This window comes from Pholis gunnellus, assembly GCF_910591455.1.
Source record: "Pholis gunnellus genome assembly, chromosome: 20".
Classification (NCBI taxonomy): Eukaryota; Metazoa; Chordata; class Actinopteri; order Perciformes; family Pholidae; genus Pholis; species Pholis gunnellus.
The window spans coordinates 15179409-15190756 of record NC_136547.1 but is presented as its reverse complement, the minus strand read 5'-3'; the positions used below and the strand labels follow the sequence as shown (position 1 = coordinate 15190756).

Below are 11348 nucleotides of genomic sequence, written 5' to 3'. Positions count from 1 at the left end.
GTTGCATGTACCTGTGCAATGATAATACCAAAGTACTAAACAGCATAATAAAGAAAATCTGCCTGTGGTTTAGAGACAAATACTTAAACTTGCTGTCATTTCTGCAGTGTCTGCCAGCCAAGGAAAAAAAGATGTTTTCACAGATGTAGATGCACCGTTTACGCCCACTGCTTCTTCTGCATTTTCATTTGAAATCCAAACCAGTAGTTCCGCTTTTAACCTTTATAACCAGGTTCATTTACTTATGTGGCTGTATCTCTTTTTATGAGAGTTGTTTGGATCTCACGTTAGTATGTATTCATTGGAAGCAGACGTATGTCATATAGCATGACATAAAAAGTCATAATATAGTCATAAACAACATCATAGTAAAGTATGCCATACAAATGTCATTGTATAGTATGCCATTAAAAAGAATGGTATATTATGCTATAACAATTTCATAGCATAGTATGGCATAGGTTCTCAAACTTTTGGGGGCCAGGGACTTACAGGGCAGAACATTTTCCAAGGAACCCCTCACAATTGTACCATTGATTAAGCATATGCTTACGACCGTTTGCACTATTATGCCATTTAAAGTATTTGCATTCTAAAACCTTTCAACTTAAAGAGACAGTTCACCCCCAAATCAGAAATACATATTTTTCCTCTTACCTATTTTCTCAGTAATAGTTTTGTCCTTAGTACTGTCTTATGGGTTGATATGAAAAACAATGTTGTATTTTTTTTAATTTTTTTTTTATTAAAACATACTAACCAAAGGTTTATGCAGCACATCCCAATGTTCTTATTTACAATACAAGCATTTACACATTTTCAAATGCAACCACAATCCCAGTGCTGGCCACTGGGTTCTCAAGCTACTGGGAGCTACATGAGTGCATCTGGACTGCAGTTGTTTAGCAGCATTACAAGAATGTTTTAGTCTTTACTTTCCTATCTTGCGTTTCTAAGCCCACCCTAGGGTTACGGTGTAAGCTGATGTACAAACAAAAAGCACATAAACTTTACTGACACCAAGTTTAATCCTGCTATTGGTTGCAGTCAATACAACACACAGGTCACTTGGTGGAAATTCCCATTTCCATTTCACTCCTTCAGTTTGACTGGTAGAAAAATAAATAAATTAAAATAACTCCCTAATCCTTCTCAACAAGGATATGTTTTAGGCAGCTTCACAGGAAATAATGTTAATAGAGTTATCAAGTTACCTTTCTTGAGTGGATCATAAATCAGCACTCTTGGCAAAGGTGCAATGTACAGTTAAATATTCAAGTGGTCTTAAGTCAATTCATCAATCATTAATGTAAAAACAATGACGTTGGAACAGAGACTGAGTGTACAAGACAATATGGGGAAAACAGTACTGTGCAAAAGTCTTAGACCACAAGTGTTTATTCTATATTAATACAAGGTAGACAACAACTGTTGAGAAGAAGAACTTAGTATTTCATCTGAGAAGGTAAACCTGAGTAATTATCTGTGTCACATGAGAGAGAGGATGTTTTAAAGCATCTTCACTAGTAGGAATATATATAAGAGGGGGTTTCCAAAAGTCAACAACAATTTAGTCAAGTGGTGTGAGACTTTTGCACAATACTATACACTATATTGAGTCCTAAAACAATATCCTATATATTATACAACAAAATCTGGCTTAAGGGGCAAATGCTAGATGAAAAATATCTTTACAAAATCTAAGTAAAAGAAGTACCAAATATTTGGTTCAACTAGAATGTGTGAATGCACACACAAACACGTCTATTTTAGGGGAAGTGCATCTTGGGTCTCCACAGAATGAGTCTTTGAGAGGTGAGAATGTGTGTGACCACACTGAGCAACATCAGGAAGATGGTCATGGACATCACTATCACGTAATGGCTAATGCTGAAAGAGACAGAGAAATAACTTTAACGTGTTTATATGGAACTGTATGCATCACAGATGGCCTTAAAGAGATGATGGAAGGCACAAAAAATGAGGAAAGACAGTGTGTGTGTGTGTATATGTGAGTCAAGTTATTAAATCAGTAACTAATTAAGACTTTGAACCGTGTATTTCAAAGTTAACCTACCTTGTGCCAATGTCCAACCAGCTGCCGTAGTCCTGCACCAGGAAGAAAAAGTGCTGCGGAGAGGACGAGGGAGTTACAAATTAGTATACTGTATATTGTACTTTACAGGAAAAACATCCCAGTGCATCTTTAACCTAACATTCAACTTCAACATTTCACACAGCCTTACCAGAGCCATCAAGTCGGAGATGACCAGGACAATGAGGAACAAACTGGAAAGGAAAAATAAGAAACAGAACAGAGGAAAGCATTAAAAACAAGACCTTTCATATTAAAAACATACACAACAACAAAAATACTTCACGTATAGCATAGACAGTAGATTGACATCCTCTTCACGCACACAACGAAGCACAGAAAAAACAAACACATTGAGTTATTTGAGGCGACTCATCTGATAACAGCGTATAGTGTCGGTGTGTTTAAAAGTCAAATTGCATCCGACACAAAGAGAAGACGTGGTTTATGTGTATGTCAGTCCGCCAACCACCAGAGAAGTTCAAAAACAGAAGTTTGTGGCTGAACTGGGCCGATAGCAGATGAGTTGAGTATCATATCTTGAGGGCTGCGACAAGAAGTTACCTTCTTGAGGAGAGCTGTGTTGCAACTTGGATGGTCTCAAAAGTGCACATTACTATTATGAATGGAATGATAACCTGCAAGAACAAAGGACAAGACATTTAAGATTTAATGAGGAAGTCCAGAGAAATAGACGTATATATATATATATATATATAGATTATGACTAATATGGTTATAATACCATAGAAACAAAGTTTTATGGTACCTTCCACATCATCAGCCCTCCCATGATGAAAGGGTTGAAGACAGTGAGGAAACAATAAACAGACGCTGGGTCAAAACTAGAAAAAAAAGGAGAAAGAAGCAGAGGATGTGAGTGCAGATAAAAACAAAAAGACTCTTATCAGAGCACAAATCTGTTTAGGGAATACAGCTCAATAAACTTATTTAAAAGTACAGAATGACTATGGCACAATGCAGGCAACCTCACATAAAGTACACAAGCATGCACTACACAAGAGACTCTGTTGACTAAACAATGCACATAACACACAGAAAGTGAGTTAACTGCTTTTTCACAAATCACATATTTCCTTCCTGTATTCAAATGACGCATTGCTGACAAAACCATGAACCATGCATAACCCCCCCATTAACACAACTTCCTGCCATTTACCATACGCAAATATATATATATATAAATAAATAAAAACGTACACACCTGTTAATGGAAGCTATGTTCCCTGTGCCAAAGAAAGCTGTTATTATAAAAAATACCTGTAGAAAATAAATAGTCAAGGAAAGATTGCGCACTTCACACAGCAAACAATTTAATCCTAACTTTTCAAAACGATCATCTACATTGGACATAGTTTGGCCTGAACAATAACTGCTGACAACAATGAGACAGAATCACTACTCCCAAATACACTGGTGCCAGAAAGGTCATTTGTCTTTGTGCTTCAGCTAATGTCACTGTTGCAACGCGGATACAAAAAAGTACGATCTCCTGATGTCATCCAACTTCAGTTGTCGGATCTTGGCGATGTCAATGTTTGCGGAGAAATCAATTGTGGAGAGCTGAAAGAAAATACACACACAAAAGCATGCCCATACACATGTGCACACACCCAGTCACACACATTCATAGACACACCCAAACATGTGATAGCATCAGTCAGTACTGAGACCTTGTGTACATTATGTAGAGATGTATGCAAGCCCACTTCACAGATTACAGAATGTTATCATGAGTAGGGATTCCTCGTTTCTTTGATGAAGAAAATGCCAATAAAGTGAGTAAATAGTAAATGTTACCGTAACGTTTCAGTACAGATAAGTAGAGGCTCCAGAATGTATTTTTGAATAAAATCTATATGAACATATGTCGATACAAGATCAAACAGTACATGCCAACAGGAAATGTGGTTGTCGGTGTTGTATACAGCCGACAACATGTGATGCTGCTCTTCGAACTCTAAGTATAGAAGCATACACTTAAAGAGTTTTACCTCTTGTCTGCCAGAGACACCCTGAGCAAGCATAGCTTCCTGTTCAATGTTGATCCACACAAACATCAACCAAGATAACACCGGAGGGAACAATGCCTCTGACCTGGGAGGGAGAAAACACACATTCAAAATGTTATACTATTGTAGCTTTGCTGTGATCATAAAACTCTACACAAGGCACAAATGTGACGTGTTAGTACAGCTGCAGGAAGTGTGTGTGTGTGTGTGTGAAAGTGCTTGCCTTACCCAGTGCTGAGCAGCAGGTATGTGGCCGTGAGAGAGAGGAATACGCTGAGGAGTCGGTGGAAAAGACGCGTTGAGCTCAACAATGGAACGAGCATAGAAGATGCTGAGAAGAGACAAGAGACAGGGGAGATGTGCTGGGTGTTACAGCTTGTGCGGCATGTAATACAGCAGGTCACTTTTATTGTTTTAAAGATAATTCTTTGTCTTTATTGGTTAGTCAGGACAAAAGACAGGAAAGGAGGAGAGGGGACTAGATACAGCTATGGGGGGGCAGGTTGAATTCAAACCCAGGACTTAAATAGTTTAAATTATATCTGATCGCTCTTTAAAATGTTTAAATAAATACAAACTGAACAGGATTATAATCTCCCTGTGAAATTCTATGGTGTGAACATGATCGCAAGTATCCCCTGCTCACTCACACCCACCCACCTACCTAATGTGGTCCAGCTGACGATCTGGTTAAAAAGTGGCAGGCCCTGTTTCTGCTGCAGGCTGGAGTGTGTGAGGGATGGAATGTACGCGCACACTGCCACATGGAGCATCTGTATAGTTTGAGACAAAATCACTTTTTGTTAGAAAATGCAGTGACACAAACACAAACACAATTATAGACACACACACACAACATGATATGTACTGTGGTTACCTGGGTGACAAACTGCTGTCTGTCACTCGGGTGCAGTGTCGTTCTCTGTCTGGATGACCAGAGGTAACAGGCTGAAGTGAAGATAGCGAGTAGACCTGCAAAGGTACTGAGCAAACAAACATCATATATGAAGTTACTATTACAGACACACAACTTCATTTTGCACATGTATGTTGAATAACGATGCTGCTGTTAAAATTCTCTGACTCCTCCACTTCACATATCATATTCAGTTTGTCTGTTATGGACATGCCTTATAAGCTTGTGAAGCTTTGTCATCCTCCAAATTGTGATATACGTATATTGATAAAAGGAAAGTTATTTGTATTAATATTGCGATATTGATTCCAACGACAATGCCCATCTCTAAATGATTTCTAGCAAACGAATGTCACCACTATGTGATGATGTTTAAGATTAGTAAGTATAGAGATGAACAAATTGACTGAACTTAATCTGGCTTGTGAGCTGAGCCATGGCGTGACATTGTGGTAAACTTTCTGATAAATGTAAGCAAATAAGAGGAAACACTCACACCAGATGTATATTAGGCTCTCTGCCCACAACAGGCATCAAGGGGAACGCCGCCAAACACAGACAGCCCACACACCAGCTCACCGAACGGAACTACACAGGAAGAGAGACAATTAGTTCACATAGTTAGATACTGTATGTGATCTCATCATTTAAGTCTTCATCTGACAGTAGACAAAGGGCAAAGTCATATTTATTTAAAAAAAAAAAACTTCTGTAAGCAGGACATGTTGCTGCTGTGTTCACGCTTCATTTCTAAGAAGCTGTACTTTGCATTCCCAAAACTTCAGAACACATCCTTTTCTGTACCTGTTCAGGTGTGGGATTATTCAAATACCATGCCTTTTCTTTGTGTTTAGCACTGTGACTGCTGAAACGGTGATCTGAAGCGTAGTTACCTTGGCCTTGCCAAAAAGTCCCGTCAGGAAGGGCCAGAGAGAGAGGATAGCCAGGCCCACAGTAAGCATGGCGCGATGGAAGAAACTCACCACCTGGGGGCAGAAGAGTTAAACTGTCATCCATGTTACAGAGAAACATCTACTAAACACAATGAGCCCAATACATTGAGACCACTTTGTAATACGTACTGCATGTGGTGGTCAACTCAAGGCTGATAAGTAACACAGCACCAGTGTGCTGTAGCAGAAACATGACTCCGACTGTACACTAGAAGACAGTAAAGACTCCTACCAGTAGCTCGATCCCAAACGACACCAGCACAAAATAGCCAAAACACTTCCACAGTGGCAGAGAGGGAGCTGAGCGAATTAAATCTGTCAGAGTCCCGGACCTAAAGTGGATCAGAATTAGAATATTATTTTTCTGTGGTAAAAGGGAGACACAAAAGAAAACTGCATGGGCTGTGCTTTCATCCATTTACAGAGGAGAACCATGAATGGATACAACACCACATCAAAGGATCAAATTAACACCTCACTGAAGCTGTGCTGGACATGCACCAACATGTGTGTGTGAGAATAAAAAGCTGCTTTATTTCTTGATTGCTGAGATCTTCAATGATGCATTTTTGATATTTGCTGACATCCTGTGTCTACGTGTGGTAATGCACCACCACTCTCAGAAAACGGCATGCATGAACTTTTCCCATTTGTTTCATTAGCCTGTGATGTAAGTGTGCAGGTGTGTTCTATGTTTTTTTTAATTTTACATTCTCTCAAATGTGTGCGTTACTCACTCTTTAAGGACAGAGTACCATAGAGGGACAGGCAGCAGGCAGTACACATAGTAGGTAACGGGGCTCCTTTGGATAAGCAGGAACACAGTGATCACCACTGTCACACACAAACACAACCTCACCAAGGCATGGCCGGGAATCTGCACACATACACAGGAGCAACACCAATAATGTAATTTCACAAGACATTCTAGTTTCAGAAACTTGTCTTGGTGGAAGAGGCGAAGAAAGAGGGATCATAGTGTATGCCCTGACCTGTCGGAGGAGACTGGGGCGTCTGTTGAGGTTGGCATGAGTCTTCAGTATGACTAGGACTACATATGAGGTCCAGCCTACAAATCCCAGCACCACACTGCAACCCAGAAAGAACCTATCATATGTGTGGTAGTAGGCTAGGCCCTCCAGAGCATGGGCTATCAGAGACCGGCACAGGGAAATCTGACAAGAGGCAGACGAGGGGAAACGAAAGGAAGAACTTTAGCAAAATCTAAAATGTCATGGAGAAGATTAATCAGCAAAAAATGTAAAGGAACACAAAAGAAACTCTGGATGACAAAAAACACAAAAAGGTTTGTTCGTAGACAGTAATTACCACATTTTAGCTGGTTCCAGAGGCGTTAGGCATAATAGTGGCTAACTTTCTACTCCAACATCAGCTGAGTATCATTCAACAGCATTGGTCACTACATAGTCCTCGAACGCACCATAAGTGCTAAATGTTGTCCATGTGAACACCATGTTACAACACCAGCTTAATGTATTTACGCAACTGTTGGTATGTAGCTTGTAGGTAAATTGTCATTTCCAAATACTCACAGTATCTTTATACTTCTCCAGCTGAATCAGTATTTTAGCCTTGTGGATGAATTCTGATTGTTTTGACTCAGTCAGAAGTCTGGAAAACAGTGAGACAGAGCAATAAAGAGTGCGTGAAATTGTATTTGATTGTGGTCGGAAATATGTTGACCGGATAAAGCGTGCTTCATAGACCAGCAACAGAGTACTTCAACATTTTTGAAACCTAATTCACAGCTATTACAAGTCATTAACTCACTAATTGTACTTACTGGTATGGGGTGAAGAGAAAAGACAAGGTTGTCTCCTTTTTCTGGGTCATTTTTATCTACAAAAATATATATAGCTCAGTCACCAGAGATGTATAACCAAATTACTGTATTATAAGATATGTGCAGCAATAAGTTTATCACAATTCAAACCATAACAATGAAATGTTCACAGCTATCATTTTGAAGTTATTGTTATAAATCAAATAAGTAGTACTGGAGATATCTAGTAATACCAACATAGTAGTACAATTCCAACTGATAATATTAATAATACTTTTTTACCATTTTATTTTCATTTAAGTTCAACATTGAGGCTACAAATGATTGTTTTCTTGGCCTTTGTAACAAACCAACATGTCAGAAATAGAAGAGCTGGATGCTTTCATACCTTGTACTGCTCTAGTACTTGAATAGCATTAGTGTACATGCTTTCCGCCTTGAAGTGGTCACTGTTGTTAAGGTAGAGAAGAGGTAACACACCCTGAAGAGACACAGACACGTCAACATGTGAAGATGTGTGGACACATCATTTCAGTGACATAACTGATTGTCACAGGCACTGGAGTGTACTCTTAAAATCAATTTCCGACAACTTTAATGATTCTGTGAGCACTTACATAGAACTTTCTAAGAAAAATCACAAAACTATTTCCCTTGTCCTTAGTTTATCTCTGCACTTACAACTGAGTTAACAGGAAAGGGGACACCAATGAGAGAAGCCATGAGGGGAGCGATGTCTGCCTGCAGAAAACAATGAAAAAAATATAGAATTTTTGTTGTTGTGTTGTATCACCTTATAATATATATAGTATATATATATATATACACATAGAATATGTCAAAGTGTCTTATCAAAAGGTGGCCATGGGCCTAACCTGATTGACGTCAACTCTTCGAAGATGCTCCAGTTTCCAATCTGAGAAAAACAGCAGGCATAAAAACAATGTCAATAAAACATATAGTGTAGACACTTTACAACATTGTTTTTATTGCAAATAAAATGCTAAATTCCACCCTGCCTGAAAATAAAAATAATTGTCATTAGTGGATGTAGGAGAACCTGGTTCCTAAATTTAAGCTAAGAAACCTTTAGTACATGAGTTCAGCACCTTGTAGGAAGCCATCACTGTATGGTTGTGGTTCAGTGACTTTGTGGGCACTGTGAACTCCGGCTCCCCAAACCACTAAAGGGGTGAGTGTCTCAGAGGGATGACCTGCACCGTGTGAACCTAGAGACACATGCACACAGACATCGACAGATGATATAAAAGACTCCAGTGAAGACTGTTTTTCATTGTATACAGTAAAAAGGCACACATACAGAAACAAGAGTCTTACCCCAGTTTGTCATGCCATGATCAGACGTGAACACATAGGCCGTTCTTCCATCATGATCAAAGAAGTCTTCTATCATAGACACCAGTTCAGTGACACCGGTGTCTACTAGACCAATATTGTCTAGGTACTCCCTAGACAAAAGGCAAATGAAAGATAAAGATACCACCACTTAAATTAAGGCTACTTTGTTCAATTTAATGTTATGTCATACAGAGTGAAATAAAAATAAAAATCGTATTAACATGTCTCTTACTGTGACATTGGTCTGTGAGCGTGTCCGTTTGTGTCGATGCCCAGCAGATGCAGGAAGAACACATTCTCATCCTCAAGCAGACTGGCCCTCAGGCTGGAGTTAGACTTTGCTGACTGAAAGAATGACTAGAAGCAGAAAAAACAAAACAAACATAGTTAGATTTATTCAAGATGGCAATCCTCACAACCACTAATTTCCAATAAAGCTTGTTGCAGCCTTGCTACAATCCATTGTAATGACTCAACATGGCATCACATTTTACGACATGAAAATGCATTTTATGTCCACAAATAACATAAGCACCTTGCTGCATTAAGCGACAATGAGTATAAAAGTGGAAAGTATAAGCTTTACACAAGCAAATGATCTAAAAACCCTATGACTTATTCAGTAGTTACTATCAACAGATGTATCACAACATGCATCGTTATAGTGAGTAATTCCACTACCATACTTTGACTTGAGTGAACACCCAGGTGTCCAGCCTGGAGGCATCTGTGGAGGCAAAGTCCTCCTCCCCTGCTGGGTATGTGTGGGTGTACACATGGTCTCCACTGGCACCTGGAAACACCACAGCACAACATGAGCTCCATTACAAGACATTTAAAAAAGGGCTTTTCAAAAATAATCAAAACATGTCAGCAGTAATGATGAGGAATAAAAGAGATGAGTTGCGAAGCACAAATTTCAGATTTGTGATACAGTCTGTGACCTTTTGCTTTTTTTACTGACTAGGTTGGTTGTCCTGATTGTGTGGTTCATGTAAATGTGTGTGCATGTGTTTTGTTTGTGTACCTTTAGCAAACATTGGCAGAATGTCAGGGCTGCCCCAGCACCAGGTGTGTCGGGTCTCATTAAACACGGAGTCAAACTCTACAGGATTCTCCTTCCAACCTAAAGAAAAAAACACACAAAAACAGGTCAATGACCTTGCACTCACAAACAGACAAACAGCAATAGTCACCTATAGTGTCAAAAGCTACAATTAATTGGTCTTCCACATAGCCTTTTCTGTATCAACAACATACACACCTACCTTTGGCAATAGCACTAACATCCTCATAGAAGCCAGCAATGAGAGCAACATGACCGGGACGAGACTCAGTGGGCACGCGTGTGTGTGACACACCCCAGGTACCCTTCTCCTCAATCACACTCCTGATTTTGGGAAACACACACAGATGTGCACATACGAACACCAGTTACTCAGGAGTTAAGAACAAAGAATGAAAAAGAAAAGACCAAGAATAACAATTACGCACACACAAACAAATTGCAGATGTATATACACTGTTTCCTGTTCTGGATTAATGAATAAACACAAAAACACACCACGTCAGAGCTCAATGCTCTGTTTCAGTTTCCAAACCTCAAGTATGGGGCCCTGGACGAGCCGTTCGGGAGGAGTGTGAAGAGACTGTCTGCTCGGAGACCATCGGCCACCACTAACACCAGTCTGGACGCAGGGGGTGCCAGGGGTGTGACCTGGGGTGTCATGCCATGGACCAGGGGAGAGGTGAAGTAGATGTCAAAGATAGAGAGGAAGAAGACCACATGGACTATTAGTCCTACCAGGAGGAAGGTGATCATCCTCATTTTCCTCAGCACCGAGCTGGGTCTGCAGAGCAACCACGGGGGAAAAGAAAAGACAGAATAGAAATGACTGAGGCAAATATGGACAGACATACATATTATATAGATCAGGATTAAAAGGTTATCAAATGGAAAAGGAGGTATTATAAAGGTTCACTATTACACAGCCAGGTTAAGCCAGTTTGTGCCACGTAAAGACTGCTTAATGGCTAGGGTAATCCTTCTGTCACCATATGCTATTAACCAATGAGCAGACATTATATTTAGTTCATTCAAATAGTAAATCACTCACTGGGCCAGCAGTCATTACAACTTTTGAACGTGACTTTGAAAAGCAATCACATCTTTGGCCATGCACAGAGT

The 11348-nt window shown here is 39.7% G+C and overlaps 1 protein-coding gene across 1 annotated transcript; it reads right to left on the bottom strand.

Moving 5' to 3' along the window:
- Positions 1-777: 777 nt before the first annotated feature.
- Positions 778-11135, bottom strand: pign (phosphatidylinositol glycan anchor biosynthesis, class N). The gene is made up of 28 exons (XM_079181514.1): positions 10762-11135; positions 10429-10550; positions 10188-10286; positions 9847-9953; positions 9393-9517; positions 9140-9270; positions 8911-9030; positions 8677-8717; positions 8483-8542; positions 8190-8282; positions 7802-7857; positions 7551-7629; positions 6990-7172; positions 6735-6874; positions 6230-6329; positions 5938-6030; positions 5541-5632; positions 5006-5111; positions 4793-4901; positions 4357-4459; positions 4111-4213; positions 3593-3679; positions 3321-3376; positions 2865-2940; positions 2660-2733; positions 2247-2289; positions 2078-2130; positions 778-1890 (listed from the first exon to the last, which is right to left on the bottom strand). The coding sequence occupies exons 1-28, from the start codon at positions 11076-11078 to the stop codon at positions 1770-1772; spliced, it is 2889 nt and encodes a 962-aa protein (XP_079037640.1). The 5' UTR covers positions 11079-11135; the 3' UTR covers positions 778-1769.
- Positions 11136-11348: the final 213 nt, after the last annotated feature.

Bases quoted from the DNA above. Each gene is read 5' to 3' on its own strand.
- pign (XM_079181514.1), bottom strand. From the start codon at position 11,078: ATGTCTGTCCATATTTGCCTCAGTCATTTCTATTCTGTCTTTTCTTTT. The intron at 10,287-10,428 runs GTAGGTGTGTAT...TTTTTTCTTTAG, and splicing joins TGTTAGTGCTATTGCCAAAG to GTTGGAAGGAGAATCCTGTA. The intron at 5,112-5,540 runs GTGAGTGTTTCC...TTGTTTGCTCAG, and splicing joins GAGCCTAATATACATCTGGT to TACCTTTGCAGGTCTACTCG.